Source organism: Anabrus simplex, chromosome 3 (assembly GCF_040414725.1).
Source record: "Anabrus simplex isolate iqAnaSimp1 chromosome 3, ASM4041472v1, whole genome shotgun sequence".
Classification (NCBI taxonomy): Eukaryota; Metazoa; Arthropoda; class Insecta; order Orthoptera; family Tettigoniidae; genus Anabrus; species Anabrus simplex.
Genome location: NC_090267.1, coordinates 454,111,919 through 454,137,021, shown reverse-complemented (window position 1 = coordinate 454,137,021; position 25,103 = coordinate 454,111,919). Strand labels below are relative to the sequence as shown.

The following is a 25,103-nucleotide window of genomic DNA, read 5'->3' as shown; positions in this document are numbered from 1 at the left end:
ACATGAGAGAGAAGAAAGAAAATAACATTTAGTACAGTTTAATAAAGTAATGCATGTGTTTTATAAGGACAATCAATACTCAAGCCTAAACAACCTTTAAGATAACACGATGTTTAACGTTGTTGCTATGATGCTGGTTATGAAATGATATACAAGAATTATTTTTAATAACTGCTATACTTTGATGAATAATTTTTAATTTTTTTTTTTTTTTTTTGCTAGTGGCTTTACATCGCACCGACATAGATAGGTCTTATGGCGACACAGATAGGTCTTATGGCAACGATGGGATAGAAAAGGGCTAGGAGTTGAAAGGAAGCGGCCACGGCCTTATTTAAGGTACAGCCCCAGCATTTGCATGGTGTGAAAATGCGAAACCACAGAAAACCATTTTCAGGGCTGCCAACAGTGAGATTCGAACCCACTATCTCCTGGATGCAAGCTCACAGCTGCGCGCTCCTAACCGCACGGCTGATGAATAATTTATATAGTTCTGTTTTTCAGTGTAGTAACCAGTTATGTGTAGTTTTAATTTTGATTTTTATTTTTATTTACATGGTGAAATATTATGGAGGTTACACATTTTTTTCTATACAGGTTAGCAGTGGCTGCAATCGGCTTCTGTTCTGTTCCCATGTCAAGATCGGCCTAATAAAAACTGAGTAGAAGCCAGAATAAGCTTCTAACGTCATCCTTAAGATAAAGAAGGGCACACTCTTGTCCTTGGAGTGAGAAACTGCCCCTAAAGGCAGATGAAAGAAGTTCATTTGTGGATCAGGAAGACAATGGAAAACCAACTTTTTATCATTTTACGTAATGTACACATCATGGAAGTTAAGAGCAAAGGACTGAGATAGTCATGCACTGCGGTTAACATCTGGTGCTGTACTGGGTCCGGGCCATGTAGTGTGAAATGGGTGACTGGCCATGATGGTAAGGATAACCTAGTAACATATATGGAATGAGCTCCTAGTTCCAAATGAAAACTCAAGCCGGAAGGAAGATCCATATTGGAACATGGAACGTCAGAGGCCTTCTACAAATGGGGAAAATGCACATCTTGGAGAAAGAGTTACTGAGAAAAAACATTGACATTTACAGAATAGCTGAGACCCACTGGAAGGAAAAGGGATGTTTTATCTCAGAGTGTTGTGTTTGAGTCATCAGTCCATAGACTGGTCTGATGCAGCTCTCCATGCCACCCTATCCTGTGCTAAGCTTTTCATTTCTACGTAACTATTGCATCCTACATCTGCTCTAATCTGCTTGTCATATTCATACCTTGGTCTACCCCTACCGTTCTTACCACCTACACTTCCCTCAAAAACCAACTGGACAAGTCCTGGGTGTCTTAAGATGTGTCCTATCATTCTATCTCTTCTTCTCGTCAAATTTAGCCAAATCGATCTCCTCTCACCAATTCGATTCAGTATCTCTTCATTCGTGATTCGATCTATCCATCTCACCTTCAGCATTCTTCTGTAACACCACATTTCAAAAGCTTCTATTCTCTTTCTTTCTGAGCTAGTTATCGTCCATGTTTCACTTCCATACAATGCCACGCTCCACACGAAAGTCTTCAAAAACATCTTTCTAATTCCGATATCAATGTTTGAAGTGAGCAAATTTCTTTTCTTAAGAAAGTTCTTCCTGGCTTGTGCTAGTCTGCATTTTATGTCCTCCTTACTTCTGCCATCATTAGTTATTTTACTACCCAAGTAACAATATTTATCTACTTCCTTTAAGACTTCATTTCCCAATCTAATATTTCCTACATCACCTGCCTTCGTTTGACTGCACTCCATTACTTTTGTTTTGGACTTATTTATTTTCATCTTGTACTCCTTACCCAAGACTTCATCCATACCATTCAGCAACTTCTCTAAATCTTCTGCAGTCTCAGATAAAATAACAATATCATCGGCAAATCTCAAGGTTTTGATTTCCTCTCCTTGGACTATGATTCCCTTTCCAAATTTCTCTTTGATTTCCTTTACTGCCTGTTCTGTGTAAACATTGGAAAGGAGAGGGGACAAACTGCAGCCTAGCCTCACTCCTTTCTGGATTGCTTCTTCTTTTTCAAAGCCCTCGATTCTTATCACTGCAGACTGATTTTTATAAAGATTGTAGATAATTCTTTGTTCTCGGTATCTGATCCCTATCATCTTGAGAATCATAAATAGCTTGGTCCAATCAACATTATCGAATGCCTTTTCTAGATCTACGAATGCCATGTACGTGGGCTTGTCCTTCTTGATTCGATCCTCTAAGATCAGACGTAAAGTCAGGATTGCTTCACGTGTTCCTACATTTCTTCTGAAGCCAAATTGATCTTCTCCCAGCTCAGAATCAACTTGTTTTTCCATTCTTCTGTAAATAATACGTGTTAAAATTTTGCAGGCATGAGATACTAAACTAATGGTGCGGTAGTTTTCACACCTGTCAGCACCGGCTTTCTTGGGAATAGGTATAACAACATTCTGCCGAAAATCAGATGGGACTTCTCCTGTCTCATACATCTTGCACACTAAATGAAATAACCTTGCCATGCTGGTTTCTCCTAAGGCAGTTAGTAATTCAGAGGGAATGTGATCAATTCCAGATGCCTTGTTCCTATTTAGGTCACTCACAGCTCTGTCAAACTCTGACCTCAAAATTGGGTCTCCCATTTCATCAGCATCAACAGCCTTTTCTTGTTCCAGAACCAAATTATCTACATCTTTACCTTGATACAACTGTTGGATATGCTCCTGCCATCTTTCTGCTTTGTCTTCTTTCCCTAGAAGTGGCTTTCCATCTGAGCTCTTAATATTCATACACCTAGATTTCCTTTCTCCAAAGGTTTCCTTGATTTTCCTGTATGCAGCATCTACCTTTCCCAGGACCATACAGCCTTTGACATACTTGCACTTCTCCTTCAGCCATTCTTCCTTAGCTACCTTGCACTTTCTATCCACTTCATTCTTTAATCGCCTGTATTCTTTTCTGCCCTCTTCATTTCTAGCATTCTTGTATTTTCGTCGTTCATCAATCATGTCTAGTATCTCCTGAGTTATCCACTGATTCTTAATTGATCTTTTCTTCCTTCCTAACATTTCTTCAGCAGCCCTACCGACTTCATTTTTCATGACTCTCCACTCTTCCTCTATAGTGTTTCCTTCAGCCTTTTCATTTAGTCCTTTTGCAACATGTTCCTTGAAACAATCCCTCACACTCTTTTCTTTCAACTTGTCTAGATCCCATCTTCTTGCATTCTTTCCTTTCTTCAATTTCTTCAATTTCAGATGGCATTTCATGACCAACAAGTTGTGGTCAGAGTCCACGTCTGCTCCTGGGAAAGTTTTGCAATCCAACACCTGATTTCTGAATCTCTGCCTAATCATAATGAAGTCTATTTGATACCTTCCAGTGTCTCCAGGTCTCGTCCACATATACAGCTGTCGTTTGTGGTGTTTGAACCAAGTATTGGCAAGGACTAAATTATGATCAGTGCAGAATTCAACCAGCCGACTTCCTCTTTCGTTCCTTTGTCCCAATCCAAATTCTCCTACTGTACTACCTTCTCTTCCTTGGCCTACCACTGCATTCCAGTCTCCCATCACAATTAGATTCTCGTCACCTTTTACATATTGTATTAAATCTTCTATCTCCTCATATATTCTTTTGATTTCTTCATCATCCGCTGAACTAGTAGGCATATAGACCTGCACTATTGTGGTGGGCATTGGTTTGGTGTCTATCTTGACGACAATTCTTTCACTATGCTGGTCGTAGTAGCTTACCCGCTGCCCCATTTTCTTATTCATTATTAAACCAACTCCTGCATTTCCCCTGCTTGATTTTGTGTTGATAATTCGGTAGTCGCCTGACCAAAAATCCTGCAAACGTACTTCACTTATACCAACTACATCTAACTTTAGTCTATCCATCTCCCTTTTCAGATTATCTAACCTACCACAACGATTCAAACTTCTAACATTCCACGCTCTGGCTGGCAGAATGGCAGTATCCATCTTCCTGATGATTGCCCCCTCTCGTGTAGTCCCCACCCGGAGATCCGAATGGAGGACTAGTTTACCTCCGGAATATTTTACCCGAGAGGAAGCCATGATCAGTACATCATTCATACAGAGAGAGCTGCATGTCCTCGGGAGGTAGTTACGGCTGTATTTTCCCGTTGCTTTCAGCCGTGTAGCAGTATCAACATAGCTAAGCCATGTTGGGTATTATTACAAGGCCGTATCAGTCAATCATCTAGACTGCCGCCCTTGCAACTACCGAAAGGCTGCTACCCCCCTTTCGATGAACCATTCGTTAGTCTGGTCTCTCAACAGATACCCATCCGATATGGTGCACCTGTGGCTCGGCTATCTGCATCATTGCGACGCGCAAGCCTCCCCACCGCGGCAAGGTCACATGGTTCGCAGAGGAGGTATCTCAGAGTACCAGTGTGTATACATTTCAGGAGGGCAGAAAATTGGCAGAAATGGAGACATGATCATGGTTAACAAGAAGATTGCCAGATATGTACTAGCTTCCAAACCCACCAAGGAGAGGATGATGAAAGTGACTGTAGGAGCAAAACCAGAAATCTTCAATGTGATACAGTTGTAAATGCCCACAGAAAGATTGAAGAAGAGATAGAAGAATTTTCCCAGAAACAACCCACATTATGGGCAATTCTTATACTAAAGCCGTTTGCATGTGAGAAGATCACCACCCAAGAGATTTATCCTCAAATTCAGGACAGGAGAAAAGAACAAGAGAGGGGAGTGACTGCTGCACTTCACAGTGGAATAAAATTTGGTAATAGTGAACATCTTGTTCAGAATCATCCATGCCATCAGCCCAAACAAAACCTACCTACAAGAACTAGATTGTCTATGTACTTAAGAGAAGATGGGAAACATCAAAGAGCAATGTTAAAGAGAAACCAAGAGTATACCTCTGACCCGACCACCAGCTTCTCATGCAATCACGATTCACTCAGTTAGGAAGACCAACTGGCCAATCAGAATGCGTTGGTAATCTAATGGAGCTTCTCTGCAACCTTCAGTTAGATGCAAGATCACAAGTAACTGAACATACCAGTGAGTCATGGTCAAAAGTAAAGAAATGGGTTGAGGATGCTGAAAACTTGGTCACAGAAAGCATTGGATGAAAGACAACACACTGGCACTGGTTGAGGAAAGGAGAATACTAAAATCTGAATAGATTGGGCATGAGGACAGTGAAAAAAAGGCAGAGAGAGCTGGGAAGGATGATCAAGATATCATCTGAGAGAAACAAAACGGCTCATATCAGAAATATATGTACCAAGTTGGAACAATGTGAATAAAAATGAGTCCCAAGAGCTCTTCGAGAAAGTTAAATACTCAACTAGGGAGTTCAAAGCAAAAACATTAGTCATCTATGATAAAAATGGAAAAATAAAACGTGATCCTGAAAACATTGCTGAGGTATGGTGATGCTATTGCGAGAACCTGTTCTCATATTCATAAAGTCATATTCAGCTGTATATTGCAAATGTTCAAAGCAATTGTTCTTGTTGATAAAGGTTTCAGAATTGTCATGACTCCTAATAGCTAATTCCTGTTTACTGCGAAAGCACACAGCATAAATGTCTTTTAAGAATATGTCTGTTGCATTGAGCTTTGCAATTTTGGATCTCAACCTTTAGCTGATCGCCTAATGCTGTCTCTATTCTGATTCCACTGTAACCTGTGATACTGAGAGTTCCTCATAAGTGGCCTACTGAAGTTTCATAGAATGCTATTGACTTCACTAAATTTCCTAAATGTCTCTAAACCAGTTTTGTCCAGCTAGAATATTTCTCCTTACTAAACAGCACACAATTCCAACAAAGAACAGCATCCACTTTGGAAATACTAGCTAACCAATTACATTTTCTAAGTGAACCAGATTGAAAATGTTGTAAATCTTCTTGTCTAAATTGTATTGTATTGTATTTATTAATGAACAAAACAGGCTTTCAGCCCCGAATACACGTTCACAATAATAATAAATAAATAAATAAATAACTAATAATAAACGCAGTCCAACCCAAGCCACCACCCTCCACCACATACAAAATAAAATGAAATGAACACCTCATCAGCCTGTTCTATGTTTACAATCTGCTGCTGGTGTTGCAACTTGCTGCTTGTTATCACTCACACCACGCGACCTTCTTGCTTCAGCAATTCCATCACCTCTATTGTTTCCTGACCTACTCCAAAATAGGCTACACCAGCAACATTACACTATTGCATACCAAACCAGCCATGACACTAACATTGCATTCAATCTTTCAGATTCCACCTCCTATAGTACAAGTCTAAATAATAACAACAATATTCCGTCATAACATTCCAATCCATCATACCACAGCTTTTACCAATCAGCGTTAACATTGCTTCATATCATTTCAATCCGCCATAACACTCCATAATAAAATTACCTCTCCATCTCCCAAAAATTTCGACCATGCATAACAAATACCAATCACGCCTATACCAACACCTCTCCAACATCATACTCCTTCCTCCTCTCCATACAAACAAACCACAATTTACAAATTTGTAATAAAATCACCTTCCTCCAGCTCCAAAAATTCAATACTCATACCAGACACCAATACAATAATACTCTCTCCCAACTTCCACGAATTCGGCCGTAAATAAACCATCTCAATACCATACCATACATCACCCAATCATACATACTAAGCCTCCAATGCTTCCGACACCATATCTCAGCAATACAACACATACCAACACCTCTCCAACATATTTCTTCCTCCTCTCCATACAAACAAACCAAAATTTACAAAATGACAATAAACTCACCTCTATCCAGCTCCAGAAATTAAATACTTATACCAGACATCAATACAATAATACCACCTCCCAACTCCCACGAAGTCAACCATAAATAAACCATCTCAGTACTAAACCATACATCACCTAAATACTAAACCTTTATATACCACCTCTACTTATATCACCACTTCTCCCACACTACATTCCAACGATATAACACTTTTCCAACACCACATTTACCACCACTCCTTCAACTCCAAATATCACAATAAATATATCACTTCACCATTTCCACATCTCAGCCTTCACCAATTATTTACCATCATAACCTAATGAAATTACAATGAATAACCAATACCAGTCACGCATATACCAACACCTTTCCAACATATTTCTTCCTCCTATACCACTTCTCCATTACCATATTTATACCACCACTCCTCCAACTCCACATATCCACAATAAATATACCACTTCACCATTGCCACATTTCAGCCTTCACAAATAATTACCATCATAACCTAATAAAATTACAATGAATAACAATTACTAACATATCATATACCACTTCACCATTGCCACATTTCAGCCTTCACAAATAATTACCATCATAACCTAATAAAATTACAATGAATAACAATTACTAACATATCATAAAACAAACAGACCATGCAATCCTGCCCTCTTACCCAACTCCACCTAACTAAGTACTCAGTCCCTATCTTCCCTAATCCATTAGAATTTTAACATACTATCCCCTTCCCTTATACAGATAACTATTCCACCCCCCTATTCCCCTGCCCACCCTCTAACTCACTCTCCTTCATTTTACTCTCGCAGGCCTTTTTTGTCGCACAAAAATACCTGTTCAATTCACCCCCTTTTTCCCATTGTTTAATAATCCATCTCAGTATTGCGTTCTCATCTCCTCTCCCCAGTATTTCCCGATGCTCGGCACTCAATAATCCATGTCTTAACCCCCTCGTTACCTCACAGTCTCTTAGCAAGTGAAACTCATCATTTACATCTCCACAAAGTACACACCTTGTCTTATCCCTGCCTTGTAACCAGCCTTTATTCCTTGGCAGACCTAAAAGCCACCACATCATCCCATATCGTTTTGACCTATCGACGTATCTAATATTCAACCCTGCTATCTCCTCTATTTTCGTCAAAACAGTCAGCGAATTTCTTAGTCTGCTTTCCCCCAATAATTTCTGCCTATGGATATCTCTAATTCTCCTTTCCAGTATATTCATCCCTCTCACTTCTGTCTTTGACCAAACCTCCCCCCACAGGTGTCCTAATCCTATCCTCTCCAAATATCCCTTTATTTTTTCTAACCATCCACCCTTATACATGCTCTTAAATTGCTGTACATATGCTGCCTGTAAAACTCTCCCACCTTCTCTTGTCTAAATTAAATGTGGTAAGTCTGATGCTGGCCTACCAGTTTGAAAAATTCACATTTTGTGAATGTCTGCAGTGAAAATGGTTAACCAATAAGACTTTTACTATATAAGAAGTAATGCTCTAATACTACACTAATAACTGAGAACTGGAATTTATTAACACTATAAAATTCCACTCTCACACTGCTCACTGTGTAACATACAGGGTTGTCAGAAACAACGTGAACCAGGTATATCACTTTTAGAGGGTTGGTCATGATGATAAATAATTTGAAAGAAATAATTTGATATCTCACACCATTGTCATTTTATCAGCTGCTGAATTTAGCCAATCAGATCACTTCATGGGCGAATTCAAATGGGCTTTGCAAGGCGGTGTTGCTAAAACTGTACGTGACTTGAGACGGGCTTGAGAGCATCAATTGAAGAATACAACTACGCCAAAGGGGGGATTTGAACACCGACCTCCGAGCTGACAGGTTCGCACCAAAGCAAGTACGCTGCGGTGACACTGGCTGAAACCAACGGTGTGTTTGTGTTTGATGCTGATTTCTCGGCGTGGCTCTCAAGCCGTTCTTAAGTCACATGCAGATTTAGCAGCAGTGCCATGCAAAGCCCATTTTATTTACCCGCAAAGCGATCTGATTGGCTAACTTCAGCAGCTGATAAAATGACGATGGTGCAAGATCGAATGATTTCTTTCAAATTATTTATCAGCTTGACCAAACTCTCTAATCCTCATATACTTGATTCACGTTGTTTCTGACTGCCCTGTATAAACCAACACTGTTGGAAATTTTGAGGCTATGGCATTTAGAAGAGGCTGAGAAGGAGAGGTCATCATAATGCTTTACTGCTTTTCCCGCAACCACCTTTTGTTGTTTGACAGTTGTTCACTTTTCCAAAGCATGTTCTTTTCCTCATTTCTTGTACGCCAAAACCAGATGTCACAAACCTCTATTTTCTTTCCCCCTCTTTCCTTCTAGACTCTACCTTACTCTTTTAATCATGGATGTGAGTAGGTTCTTAAAGTATTAAACATTTAAAGATAGTGAAGCAGATCTTCAGTTGCTTAATCTGAATAATGCCGCTGATTAAACTAAACCTCATACTGGCAATTACTGTACTTCCTCTCTCTTATAAAATATCAGGTTACTATTTAAAAGTACAGGCAGACATACAACTTCATGCACCATTCTTTAGTTAAACAAATCTGTTCTTGAAATGCTTTTAATGTGTTTAATCTTTTCTTAATCTGCTCCAAATCTCTTCATAACATAGGCCTAGTTCTATTGTGTTAACAAGTCCGGCCCCGCGGTGTAGGGGGCAACGCGTCCGCCTGTCAACCGCTGGCCCCGGGTTCGATTCCCGGCCGGGTCAGGGGCTTTAAATTGTAAATGATTAATATCGCTGGCCTGGAGAATGGGTGTTTGTTTCATCCTTAATGTTCCTTTCCTCATATTCAACACTTTACACTTCCACCATTTACAAAATACACGCAAGTTCCTCACATATGGTGCAAGTAGGAGCAAAAGATCTTTCTAGGTCGACGCCCCGAATAAATAGCATTTAAAAAAAAAATGTTATAACAATCTGTTTGTTATGTGTTAAATAGTAAACTAAGTACCTAGTAGTAAATAGGAGGCATGTTTTTTAAGTAAGGACCGTTTCGTTGTAGACACTAGTAATTCATGCGCGCATCACAATGAGCATGTGCATCGTGTGCCGGCATGCTTCAGGAACAATGGCGCTCAGTTGCAGCTCTGTTGCTAACCTTACGGTTCTGTTCTGTGCTTGCTCAAATGTTCAAGATTATCGCCTTGTCAGAGCCTCCGTGGCTCAGACGGCAGCGCGTCGGCCTCTTACCGCTGGATACTGTGGTTCAAATCCCGGTCGCTCCATGTGAGATTTGTGCTGGACAAAGTGGAGGCAGGACAGATTTTTCTCCAAGTATTCCAGTTTTCCCTGTCATCTTTCATTCCAGCAACACTCTCCATTATCATTTCATAGCATTTATCAGTCATTAATAAATCACTTTGGGAGTGGCGACCCCATCATACCAATACCCTATATATAATTCATTCATTACATCTCTGACCCGGTCAAGGACTGGAAAACAGGCTGTAGGTTTTTATCGACTTGCCCACACTGTGTAAGGTTCGGTCAACGATACGGTTTTTGTCGGCAAGGAACCTGTCTACTACGGACATTCATCGACAGATTTGTGAAGTGTACAGTGCTAATGCTATGAGTGAAAGCAAAGTGCGTAAATGGGTACGAGACTTCAAAGATGGCTGTGACAATGTCCATGATGAGGCCCACTCCAGTCGCCCATCTCTGATCACAGACGATTTGGTGGCTTCAGTTGAAGCGAAGATTCATGAAGATAGATGCTTCACAATAACAGGTTTCTCAAAAGCCTTTCCTGATGTGTCTGGGTCAGTGCTTTACAAAATTGTTTCTGAAAACTTAAACTTTAGGAAACTGTGCTCCTGTTGGGTCCCTAAACTAATGGAGGACCACAAAAACAAAAGATTTGAGCATTCAATGACATTTTTGACTCGTTATGCTGAAGAAGGTGATGATATGTTGAGTCAGATTGTAACGGGAGACGAAACATGGGTTTCGCATATCACACCCAAATTGAAGCAACAGAGCATGGAATGAAAATACACACATTCGCCTGTAAAGGTGAAGGTCAAACAGACTCTGTCCCAGTGCAAGATCATGGTATCCGTGTTTTGGTTATTGGAGCAGACAGCAAGTTTATATCCCTTTCAGACCGTTTACGCACAATTGTGCGGGTTCGTATTTTATTTATATCTGAGCTTATTTGACGTTTTCTTGGCACTAGACTGGACTGCAGTGCTTGTGCGGGACACGTAACATGTACTTCAGCTGTTTTTATTTAGTACTTGACCACCAGGGAGCAGGAAGAAGAGTTTAAAAATACAGTTCATTAGCAAGATGGCGGGAAGCAGTAATGCCTAAAGTAAGTATTTATTTATTGCATTCATATTAATCTAGAAGCTTTACTGAATATCAGAATATAATCAATGAAGTGTGTAAATTGTGTAGCGAATGTAAATTGTGAACTTACAACATCGTACGTAATACCATGAGGTTTTGAATATTGATACGCACATATGTGCAGGCTAGGATTCCTTAAAGGCAATGCATGCAAGAGTGCTGGGTGCTGTCACAAAAAGGACTGTGAAAGCAAAACTCGTACTCTACATGAGAAATGTAATGTATAAGATTTTAATTGTTTAAAAGCGTTCCACACTGTAAAATAGAACATTTGATCATGTAGATGTGTATATTCACATGTACTGAGTTGAATTTTTAAATTTTTTTAGTTTTTGCGAGTAGTGAATGAAGTCCTGACACGCACAATTGTGTGGGTTCTGTTTTTCAGCCGATAGTTCTTATTTTGTAAAATAAACTGTAAAAACATGTATTTGAGAGTAAGTTTTTGACGTTTTGACACCTCCCGATTTCTTTCAGGTCTGACGGCAAATTGCTGCTGCCAAAAGGGCAGTAAAAGCAAAAAAACTTCCTCAATGTAGAAAATGTAACGTTTACTTGTGTCTGAATGAAGATTTAATTGTTTTAAGTTATTCCCCACGGTAAAATAGAACAATTGATCATGTAAATATGTATATTCACATGCAGTGAGGTAATTTTTCTTTTTTGTAAGTAGTGAATTAAGTCCTGATAAGCACAATTTTTTGGGTGCTTTTTTTTCAGATGTTAATTTTTGTTTTGTAAAATAATCTAAAAATATATGTATTTAAGAGCATTTTAGTCATTTTTTGACGTACAAACAAAAATTCACACCGCCAGTTTTCTTCAGGTCTGAAAGGGCTATAAAGAGGGTATTCAAAACTTAGTTGTGAGGTATGGTAACTGTTTAAACAAACTTGGCAGCTTGGCGGCTATGTTGAAAAATAGGAAGTATGTAGAATGAAAATCCACAGCCTGTTTCCAATCATTCGACCGGGTCAGGAATGGAATGAATGAAGCCCACCATCTAGCGGTGAGGATAGGAAATGTGCTGCCGAAGCCTGTTGCTAAAGTATGTAGAATCTGCAAATAAATGTGGTGTTTGAAAATCGTCTTTCATTGTGTAGTTATTTTCAAATGGCCCTTACTTGTAAAACACGCCTCGTATCATAACCTACTACAGTACTAATAATGGTCAGTAGTGGTGATTGCCGAGGGGGGAGAGGGGGCAGTTGTCTCCCTCCCACTTCATGGAAGACCAGACGAGTTGGCCGTGCGGTTAGAGGTACACAGCTGTGACCTTGCATCTGGGAGATAGTTTTTTGAACCCCACTGTCGGCAGCCCTGAAGATGTTTCCCATGGTTTCCCATTTTCACACCATGTATATGCTGAGGCTGTACCTTAATTAAGGCCACGGCTGTTTCCTTTCCACTCCTAGCCCTTTCCAGTCCCACCATCGCCATAAGACATGTCTGTGTCGGTGTGATGTAAAGCAAATTAAAAAGAAAAAGAACTTTGTGGAGAAAACATTACATTTTAATTCCATTTTAGACAGCTGAAAGTAGGAATGATTAAAACAAGAAATTTGTACAATCCCTGTTGTCTTATCAGCTAATTATTTTCTTTAATTTTAACCAAATGTTTAGCAGAAATACACAAAAAATGTCGTTCGTTGCAGCTAACCAATTAGGATAGCGCCACAGCAAATAGTAGAGAATGAAGGCTTTCACGGCCGGTGTCAATATAATAAAATTCTTCCGGGCTGTTATGCCGTGGTCCACTCCTCTCGCTTCTCCCAGACGTTTCGACTACTGCTGCGGTAGTCATCTTCTGTGGCATCGTGTAGATACGCTCTCCTGTATCCTGCTGGCGACTGCAGTATCTACACGACGCCACAGAAGATGACTACCGCAGCAGTAGTCGAAATGTCTGGGAGACAAGTAACAACTCTCATTATTGTTCCGTATTGAAGATGACGTTAGGCATAGATATCAAGGAAAGTATTGAATAGGTGGTTTTTTATTTAATTATCCTTGATATCTATGCCTAATGTCTGGGAGAAGCGAGAGGAGTGGACCACGGCATAACAGCCCAGAAGAATTTTATTATAAATAGTAGAGACTTTGCATGTGCAGTGATCAAGGGTAGCAGGGGTATAGTTTTGGCAAGGTCATGGACACTGAGATATAATTCACCCGTTTGCCGCATGCATTTGTCAGTCTGGCAGTCTCTTTGGTGTCTGTTAGTTTTTTAGTGTCTAATCAAATACTAAATGATTTTTAATTGTATAATCACACAGTACTTGTATTTAATTGTAATACATGTGTAATATTGTCCCTTTGGTGAAAGTTTGATTGTATAGTATTGAATCAAAATCTCACAAGTTATTATTACAATACTTAATTAAGTTGGTGAACTGTCAACCTTTACCTCCCAGTCGAAATTCGATCAGAGAGCATTAAAAAACTTACCATTTTGTAGCTTTTTTTCTTCCAGTTTTGATATAAAAATTCATGCCCCCCCCCCCACTATATCCCAGAAACCTAGGTACATTCTGTTGTCTGTGCATCCCTCCTCCCCCCCAACTTCAAATTCCCATTTGTTGCTAATGATAATAATAACAATATATTCTTACTGCCATACCTGAACAGAAGTTTCACAGGATATTGTGACATCATATGGTCTGCAAGTTAGTACACCAAGCTCTCCAATGACATTCCCAGAAATTATGTAGTCTTCTTGCCTTTCATTAAACCGAAGTGTTGTAAAGTAGTCAACATTTGGTAATGCTCCATAATTCTGTAGGTTCTATGGAAATTACATGCATTAAAGAATATGCAACCAGAGAAAATCTATGTACAGGCATACATACACTTAGAATAATATGCACTAACTACCTACGTATGTAAACACAACATATGTACTAAAGTAATACAGTAAACAATTTTTATTTGATATAATTAATCTCTGTTGTACTCACATCATTTGATCATTTCCCTATTTACTGTAACTTAAGTTTCTATACTCATTCTAACCATACTCTTCTCCCTGCCATATCTTTTAGCCATTTTTTGTTCTTTTCTCACTCCAACAGTAGGCTACTGTATTAGATTTATGAGGACTACAGAGTCTTCAATTTTCTGTCTGTCATGATCCTCTGCTTTCTTAACCTGATATCTTCATCATTATTTTTTAAACTCTGAACATATTCACTCTTTTTATTTTCAATTGCAAAGCTGATACAGGGCCAACAATCATCGTGTTTAGCCCTTGAAAACAACAAAAGCAACCATCATCATCATCATCATCATCATCATCATCATCATCATCATCACCACCACCACCACCACCATCATTATCATCATCATCATCATTGCCGTTGTCGTTGCTGTCATCGTCATCATCATCATGCAAGCATGAAGGGATTTTTTTCCTTCTTCTTCTTGGGCTTTTCTCAGTTACCTGGGGTCAGCACTTTGTATGGATATAGCCCAGTTCTATAGCCAGATGCCTTTTCTGATGCCAACCCAATATGGAGGGGTGTAATCACTATTGTGGGTTTCTGTGGTGGTTTGCAGTGTGATGTGTTGTATGTATATTAAGACAAACATAAACACCCAGCCCTCAAACTAGACAAAGTTAAAATCCCCAACCCTGCCAGGAATCAAACTTGGGGTCTTCTACATCGAAGGCCACTATATTGACCATTCAGCCAAGGAACCAGACCATCTGTGGCTAATAATCTTAATGATAAAATCTGTTAAATATGTAATGTCAATTAATTGAAGTAATAATATTCTGGTATAACCTGAATCTCTCCTTCCTACTGGGTAAGCCAGGGCTGAGTGGCTCAGACGGTTGAGGCGCTGGCCTCCTGACCCCAATCTGGCATGTTCGATCCTGGCTCAGTCCGGTGCTTAAATATTGTGGTAGATTTACTGGTACATAGGAGAAGTCTTATTATTCCTACTGGGTAAAACTCCCAGGCAAGCTTTAGAAATCTGGTAAGTTTCATTCTTGACAGGTAGCTTTTCCATGGTCTTTTTCTCAAAAGTTGAGGTTCTCTCTAAATGTCATCTTGAATTTTGATTTTTTTATTCTATTCATCGGTGTAAAATAAATCATTTTTTGCTAACCCTAGCAGTGCATTTGGTTTGCAATGGCATTCTGAATCTAAGATAGGAGGTTCAATTCTAGCTAAGGTCAGTGGCATTAGGAGATTTTAAATGCGACAGCTTCATGTAGTCCGAAGCAATGGCAATGCTTCCAGCATTTTAAAGAATTCCTCTGAGACAAATTTTAGCATCCTGTATTTGTTAATACGGTACAGTAAGTACAGTAAGTCTCATGTCTTTTAGTGTTGTGAGTGTCCGAGGACATGTTCAGCTCACCTGGTGCAGGTCTTTCGATTTGACGCCCATAGGGGACCAGCGCATCTGGATGTAGGATGATAATGATGAAATGAAATGAAATGGGGTATGGTTTTTAGTGCTAGGAGTGTCCAACGGCAAGTTCGGCTCTCCAGGGGCAGGTCTTTTTGATTTGACTCCCGTAGGCAACCTGCACATCGTGATGAGGATGAAATGATGATGAAGACAACACATACACCCAGCCCCCTGCGCCAGTGAAATTAACCAATGATGGTTAAAATTCCCGACCCTGCCGGGAATCGAACCTGGGACCCCTGTGACCAAAGGCCAGCATGCTAACCATGTAGTCACAGAGCTGGACATGATAATGATAATGTGGTAGGGAGAGGGTGAAACCTGGTGTTGGCATGTAGCCTGCTCTTGTCAAATAACATCAAGGGGTCTGCTCAATGATTTACGTCTCCGTACAAAGCCCTCACTCCACATGAACACTGCAGAGAGGTTTGGAACTGAATTCAGGTGTTTTGGTACACAATCTAGTGATTAGAAATTGTATACCACCTACTCTCCTACCCTGACAGCCAACATTCTGATGGTGAATTTTTTTCAACCAACAGGACTCAAACCGGCTAACAACATTGTCAGACCTTATAGACTTGGCACCTTAATGTTCATGGCAAAGAGAGTTTAAGAGAGTTAGCAGTTAGAATGGAAGTTAAACATATAACATTAAATCTTCTCTACTGGCCTCAAATATTGTTCTTCTTTGTGATAATTATACTAAGATATAACGTTGGAATGAGGATAATAATACACATAGAGAATAAATACAATCCTATATCAGTGTGCAAAGAGGAAGTAATGGAGAGAAAAGAACAAATACAATGACACCAAAGGGCAAAGGTAAATGCCACACTTCCATCCTAGCCATTTACACATACACCTTATCAATACCAGATGTCTCAAGAACGAACCCTCAGTAATAAAGCTCGTAAGCAGAAACAAGCTCAAAGAGGTTTGAGACATTTGCCTACCAAGTTCAAAACTGCAGGATTATTTCCGAGTGCAGACCATCAGTATGGTACTTAAGGGTAGATTTATGCTCGGTTTCTGGAATGGTGAGATATCTGTCCGACAGCTATTGATTTGTTGCCATTAATGCTTTCACGCCCCGTACTTATAGACATGATACTGTATAGGCTTTTGGGGTTATGCCGTGTCAAGAAAATGAGGTGAAATTCTTGTTTTGCAGAGAACTGTGCTCTGCGTCCTCAGAAGAAATCTCGACTGTCCACGAGAAAGGCTTCCTTAACAATAACACTTTTGAATTTGGACGTTGTAATAGAAGTGGAAATGGTACGTTCATTCACCACCAGATGGCACCCAGAACGTGGCACAACGCTAGCATTTGAAGCGGAAGCTGACCGAACCATAACAATCAGACTGAGCGGTTCACATAACGTGTTTCCGTAACATATGACATTGACAGACACCTCTGCAAAACGTAAAGAATTTCACCTTATTTTCTTGACACGGCATAAGCCCAAAAGCCTACACAGTATCATGTCTATAGCTATTGATTTGTTACAGTTGTCGACTCGATAAATCTTTGCTGCGTTGCACAGCGTAATAGCAGCTAACTTATCAAACAACTATTGGCTCATTGATCAAGTTTCATAAATACACACTAGATGTCACCCCTCTCACTGCTTTGTTTTTTGTATTAGATGTGTTCCCTAGACTGTCAGGCATATGCGCACAAGTAATGCATCATATTTGAGCTTTCCATGCAGCTCCTATTATATCCTCTTTGCCATGCAGCAAGAAATTGGTATTTGACTAGTTCTTGCAGGCGTGGCTGTCAGTTTTGAGTGTTTTAGGGTAGTCAGAAAAATTTGACATTGTTTGAGTATTTCTAATTAAATATGCACACCAACAGCACATGTCATGTGTGGTCCAATTTACACTGATCCTTATAAATACGACCGTATCTATTCCTGTTATTCCAAAATATGAACATTGTTTGACCACAGTATAACGATAAATATCAGGTAATTAACATATATAACCTGTTCGTTCCTTGTAATGTAATATCGTTAATTATAAACAATCCCACTGCCACTGCAAGCAGGCCTGCAGTAGGCCTACAATGATTAATGTGTAACTATCTGTTATACTCTTTTACTGGTAACAATGCTTTTATGGACACAAATGCAGTCACAGATACAAATACGATAAGACTCAGTAGTACTAAAGGGTATCATAATTAATATTTGATCAACAGGGGACAATGGAAAATCCACAGGATTCAAATTGTCACCTATGACCAAACATATGATAGTATATTTGCTTAGCCTGAATCTGTCTTTAAATTCACTATACTTCATTAGAATATTAGGTCGATGATGATATAATAGTGGTCATTCTAGAATGTTAGATAGATAGATGAAGAATGGGTGAAACCTACCTTCGCAGAGCTCCACACGTAGATCTGTGAAGACCCTTTGTGTCCATTCTAGAATGTTCACCATTTCTACAATTTTTTTGCCAGAAGAAAATGAGAAAGCCATAGAAAATCTTAACAAACACAATATTAGCTGCCGATACTGAAGTACTGCACACGCACCCACCACGTTAAAAAATAGGTATCTCCTACTCAGGGCCCTGTAAGTTAGCAGGCGATGTATCGAACCGATAGATGTATCTTACATTTATGCAACGCAAAATCACAAATTAACCATTCAATACCGCTATAGATTCGATATCTCACATTCCAGAAACCGGGCATAACTCTCATATTGAAGTGTGCCTTTCAAAGAATATTACAGCACAGCTGAGTATGACTATTAACATTTACAAGGACATAAAATTACTTATCATTATTATTAAATACAGCAGTAAGGTCTGTCATCCACACAAGTGATCTTGTCAGCATTTGTGAAAAGGGGGAAAACTGCTTTACCATATTAGACCCCTGCTTGCTCAATAAAACACAATTTAGTTTGGCTATTGCTACGCTGGTGCAACCCTTGTGCAGACCATGCAACAGGGATAGTACAGTGGAGGGTAGCATCGTGTGTAGTGTGTGATTTGTAAGAATGTATGAGACAGCACAAACATCCATTCTCTGAACCAAGTTCATTATTAAAACCCTATGACCCAAGCAGGAATTGGACCTGGGACCCTCAGACCCAAAAGCCAAGATGCAGGCCCGTCAGCATTGTATAGTCTGTAAAGAAAATTACCCTTTTGAATGCACTACTAGACTAATATGGCTACCTGACAACATTCAAGATACCTGGAGGACTTGCCACCAAACACAGCTTTGGTCATGAAGGCACAGATGAACACAGAAAAGTGTAAGATATCTTGAGTTATTAAATTATATGAAAAAAAATTCATAATTACTTATATACAAGGGAGTTTTATATTCCCAGATATTATATAGCAAAACAATGAACTCAATGATTTGTTGTTTAACATTTGTACACATTTGTTCAGTTGAATTCTCTTTAAACTTTTTAAAATGTAATTATGATAACATCATCATCATTAAATCCTCTTTACCAATCTCAAATATCATTCTTACTTAAAGTTCCCACCCAAGTTTCTCTAGAAAGAGATTGTTATCCACCCCTCCAACCAGAATTAAATTGCTTATCAAAGTCAGGAATTGAACTCGGATAACCGCAGTGACAGCTATGAATGCTAGCCACTACACTTGATTAAGAAACTCGACAGGCTGCGGAGAAGAGTGACTGTTTGTTGTTAATTCATTTCCGGGGCTTTGACAGCATGGTCATGTAGCCCCTTTTGCTTGGGTGCGTGTGTGCAGTACAAAGCGCACCTCATTTTGTGCAGGGTTATTTGGGTTGGGATAGGTTAGACATTAGGAGACAAACAGCTCGACTTATTATGTGGGATGATCAGAGCTGATCGTGGTGAGATGGCAGCAACACTATTATTTATTTATTTTACAAGCATTAATCTCCGCAGAGCTCAAGCGCGACTGTAGTCATGTGCATTCAGGAGAGTGCAGGTTCGAGTCCTGCCTTGCCCAACCTGAAAGTGATTTTCATGGTGTCCCATGTTCAACACCAGGCAAATGCCGGATAAGTACTTTTGGGATAGGCCACGGCCGACGTCCTTTCCAAATCCTTCCAATTCCCATCTGTGGGAAAAGAAGCTAAACTGAGCGAACCTATTACACATGGATGTCAAAACAAAACAAAACAACTTTAATCTCCCTTTCCCGTTGTGTGTTTGCCAGTCATACAATAACATTGCACACCCAGGGCATGTTGCGACAGGCACCGTCAATCGAGAGCGAAAAGCCTTCGGAGCCAGTTTGCTCCCCACTCTCGCTAGTTGCTTTACGTCGCACCGACACAGATAGGTGTTATGGCGACGATGGGACAGGGAAGGGCTAGGAGTGGGAAGAAAGCGGCCGTGGCCTTAAATAAGGTACAGCCCCAGTATTTGCCTGGTGTGAAAATGGGAAACAACGGAAAACCATTTTCAGGGCTGCCAACAGTGGGGTTCGAACCTACTATCTCCCGAATACGCTCCCCACTCTCAAGGAAAGAGAGCAGCTTAGTGAGCAAGTAGGGGAAGAAGTAGTGGAAGTGCATTACGTAGTTCGCACTGCAAGTCAGTGGCGCAAAGGTATAGCACATCTTTCTGCACAGGTTAGATTGTGACATGATACGCGTGAACTCATGAGAGGTGACACTAGTGTATTTCCGTCTTTATCCTCACACCACACGACGTTGAACTCTAGTCAGTTGATGTTGCATTTACTATGGAAGAGATTTCAGCACAGCATAGGCCATCCACGCCAACAAGTTTCAAACCTTCTTGGGAAGAAGAGTATTTGATATTTCAGGAAAATAACACAGCAAAATATGTAATATGTAATAAAACATGGAATCACATTTTTAAAAAAACATTTGAAGAATATGAAGAGGTTTTAATTTAACTATGAGAGTAGGTTTCACGATATTCAGGCGGTAGAAAAGGATCTGCAGGTGTTCGGTATTCCCTTCTCAGTGGATGTGCAAACTGTTAGACCAGAACTGCAGCTAGAACTGATTGACTTACAGTGCTATACTCAAATGAAAGATAGGTTTGCAAACACAAACAGTTTGACTGAATTTTATGTTTGTTTTCCACGAGAGATATTTCATAGAGTATACACATTTAATGCTCATATTGTAAGTATATTTGGATCAACTTATTTACGTGAACATATGTTTTCATTAATGGAGATTTGTAAATCTCGACACAAGAAGTAGGCTCACTGATGAAAACTTGAAATGTGTTTTGCGACTTGCCAGTACGCAAACAATAGCACCAAACATTGACACACTATTACCTAAACGAGCCCAAAGGTCCCACGAAGGAGGAATACACCACTGATATGTTTCAGTTCGTGTGTTTAATTTGTTGTCATAGTCATAAATGCCATACAAATATTGAAATGTATGTTAATAAGAGTGCAAAGAATATGTACAAATCACATAAATTGTATTTTCTTTCGGTAAATGTTTGTGTCCCAAAGCTTCCGTTAATCGTGAAAATGTATTTATTCAGGAAATATTTCACACTGCTGTGTATTTTCTTTGTCAATGAATAATTTTCTTGTCTTGTTATACTCCGTAATCTGTGTCCTGTTTGTCTCATATGATTCATGCTGCAAATTATTATTGGGAGCCTCCATGGCTCAGATGGCAGTGCGTCGGCCTCTCACCGCTGGATACCGTGGTTCAAATCCCGGTCACTACATATGAGATTTGTGCTGGACAAAGCGGAGGCGGGACAGGTTTTTCTTTGGGTACTCCAGTTTTCCCTGTCATCTTTCATTCCAGCAACACTCTCCATTCTCATTTCATAGCATCTATCAATCATTAATAAATCACTTTGGGAGTGGCGACGCCATCGTACTAATAGCGTATATCTGCTTCATTCATTCCATCCCAGACCCGATCAATGACTGGAAAACAGGTGGTTGTGGTTGGTTGTTGTTGTTGTTGTTGTTGTTGTTGTTGTTGTTGTTGTTGTTGTTGTTGTTGTTGTTGTTGTTGTTGTTGTTGTTGTTGTTGTTGTTGTTGTTGTTGTTGTTGTTGTTGTTGTTGTTGTTGTTGTTGTTGTTGTTGTTGTTGTTGTTGTTGTTGTTGTTGTTGTTGTTGTTGTTGTTGTTGTTGTTGTTGTTGTTGTTGTTGTTGTTGTTGTTGTTGTTGTTGTTGTTGTTGTTATAAAAGCTGTTGTTCATATGCTAACATTTCCGTGTGGCAAGTACAGTACGGTCACGGTATGCAACCCGCCTGTCTGTTGCTCTCTTGTCACGTGACCAACACCCATCCTGAGCAGAGCAAGTAACACCGGCTCCCTAGAGCAACTATGTGATGACGTCTGTGTTACAGTTCATCACGTTATGTTTACGGTACATGCCTCGTATCCGTTCCGTGGCTGAACTCACTCCCAGGAAACTACTTGCGCGTCAATATGTCCTTGCCCAACTTCACGCCGTCTGATGCAGCATGCAAAATCGTGCATGCTGTTCTTATTTATATCTCAAAAAGTAATTGTCCGATTTTGAAAATACTTACATATTTGAACTTGTACGCACTTGAACTTTTAGGCCAGCTGTATGAATTTGTGCTGTTCCATTTAAAAATATGGAGTTAGTATCAATATCTCGGTTATTAATCACCCCATGAGACTAAGTAGCACATTATTTTACAAGGCCCTGGGTACCATTTACGAATATAAAATTGAATGCCGATATCTTTAATGGTTTAGAAGTTATTTCTGTGTAACATGTTAGGTGAATAACCCTGTATATAGACCGACATTAGAAGTATGCTAGAGTCCCGTTAATCCGAAAGTCCCGTTAATCCAAAAGCCCGGTTAATCCAAACTGAAATATTCAATTTTTAAAAAAATTCTCCTTATTGTAATGAAGGAACATACTATAGAATGAAGATTTACTTGCATTTTATTAGTCATATTTTACTAGAAAAACTTTATGTAAACATAACTACACATCATAAACCATCATCACTGGTCATTTATCTCTACAAAGTCTGTTAGTTTCTTTTGCCGTCGTGATTGGAACCTACTCGAAGATGCAGTGTTAAACCAGCGTCTCCTAGACATCACATCAGTGGGCGTAGCAGCGGAGTGTTACTCGACGTACCATACGGCAAGTTCTATGGGTTCTTAACTACCCTACTGTAATTTTACACAGTATTTTATTAATGTAACTGCTAAAGAATGGACATTTCAAATTAGAGTATGTACTGTATTGTAGAAACTATTTTCCTCAGACGGTTCAGGCGCTGGCCTTCTGACCCCAACTTGGCAGGTTCAATCCTGGCTCAGTCCGGTGGTATTTGAAGGTGCGCAAATATGTCAGCCTCGTGTAAGTATATTAACTGGCACGTAAAAGAACTCCTGCGGGATAAAATCCTGGCACCTAGGTGTCTCCGGAAACCACAAAAGTAGTTAGCGGAACATAAAAACAATAACATTATTATTAGAAAATATTTTCCGGTTAATCCGAAAAATTCGTAATCCGAACAGACTCCAGTCCCAATTAGTTCGGATTAATGAGACTCTACTCTATATGTATGTTTACAATGTTGCAAACCTTCATTTATTTACAGATTAACTACTGTTAAACGATACATCATACTGACAAATGGATTGTACCATAAGATGCCTCATTTAGTGGTCTAAATGGCTGGTCTTAAGATATTTTCTCCTGTCTCATCTATTTATTGGTAAAATTGAATTAGATACGTTGAATAGGGTGAAATTTGGGTAAGGTTTTCTCACAGTGCATTATTTTTGGGTACTAATGTGACAGCTACAAACATAGAATTTGGCTCATGTATGGATACTGGGTGGGCCAATGTTCATGTAGAATTAAATGACTCTGTCTTTCGTATAAGTGATCCAAACTCTGAATTATACGTGCACAAAGAGCAAAATGTAGGTATAATCGAGAAAAAGAGACAAATCTAACATATAAGGAATAGAGATAGGATGAAACCAAAGTTGTAAATCACTCCAATTTGAACTGAGATTGTGACATCTGTTTTGTTATATAACTTACCGTTTAGCCATGAAATATCTCAAAACGAGGATCTGCAAAATCATAAAACTGCCTCCATATTTCAATATTCTTCGGGGATAAAAAGTTAAAAATTTTAAGATCTTGGAAGATTTCCGTTGGTTACAGGCTAATACAAATAATTTTGCCTAATTTAAATTTTGTAGCTTGTCTGGCAGATTGTGCCTCAATCTTGATTTTGGGCAAGGGGGGTAAAATTTAGGGCTTTCAGGAAACTACAGCTAAAAAATATGCAGATGGTCATTATTACCCCTTAAACATATAGCTATATGAAAATTTTGCCAAAATAGTCAATGCAGAGACACACGTTTGTTACGATTTTATTTATATAGATAGATAAGGAATCTGCTCCATGCACAACACCTTTTGGGCAATGTCTGCTGGACACGAGAAAAAGTTTTTAAAATGGATTTCCACCAAGGTTAGTCAATTTCCAGTCAGGTTGGTCTTGTATATATTATGGGAGAGTAAAATCACTATTTCGGTTCCCTATAAACCCCAAGTTTGTTCAGGGAATTTGAAATGTTATGAACCTAAAAACCTACCTTTGGACAGGTGGATGCTAAATTTGAAGTTTGCTTGACATATCTACAGTAGTTTTCAAGTTATAAGAAATACGTTTTACACGCAACCGCTTTTGAGTTAAGGCCAGTGGGGCTTGTACTGAAAAACCGTCCATTAATGATGTCTCCCCTATTAATCTCCTATTGAAAAAATGCACATGAGAAAAAAAGTTTTAGAAATGGGTTTCCATCAAGGCTAATCGATTTCCTGTCAGGCTAGTCTTGTATATATTGTGGAAAAGTAAAATCACTGTTTTGGTTCCCTATAAACCCACAGTCCATTCTGGGAATTTGACATGGTATGGACTTAAAAACTTACCTATGAACAGGTGGATGGTAAATATGAAGTTTGGTTAAAATATCTCCAGTAGTTTTCAAGTTATAAGTAACACACTTTACACGCACCCGCTCTTGAGTTAAGTCCAGTGAGACTTGTACCGAAAAACGGTCCATTAATGAAATCTCCCTTATTAATCCTCATATCAAAATGATGCATATGAGAAAAAAAAGTTTAGAAATTGATTTCCATTAAGGCCGTGGTTGTGTATATTTTGTGGGAATGCAAAATCACGGTTTGGTTTCGTATAAACCCCCAGTCAGTTCAGGGATTTAGAAACAATACTAGCCCTAAAACCTACCCAAGGACAGGTGGATTCTAAATATGAAGTTTGGTAGAAATATATCCAGTAGTTTTCAAGTTATAGACAAATAGACAAACAAACAAACAGAAACAGACAGACAAACACCAAAGCTAAAAAATATGCAGATGGTCATTATTTCACCTGAAATGGAT

General features: G+C 39.3%; 1 protein-coding gene across 1 annotated transcript in view; it reads right to left on the bottom strand.

Moving 5' to 3' along the window:
- The window catches only part of LOC136866856 (sperm-specific sodium:proton exchanger), a 268,108-nt gene that overhangs the window by 41,384 nt on the left and 201,621 nt on the right, over positions 1-25,103 (bottom strand). The window contains exon 17 of the mRNA XM_067143951.2: positions 13,884-14,048. Coding sequence (XP_067000052.2) covers positions 13,884-14,048 — 165 coding nt within the window. The remainder of the gene's footprint in view (positions 1-13,883; positions 14,049-25,103) is intronic.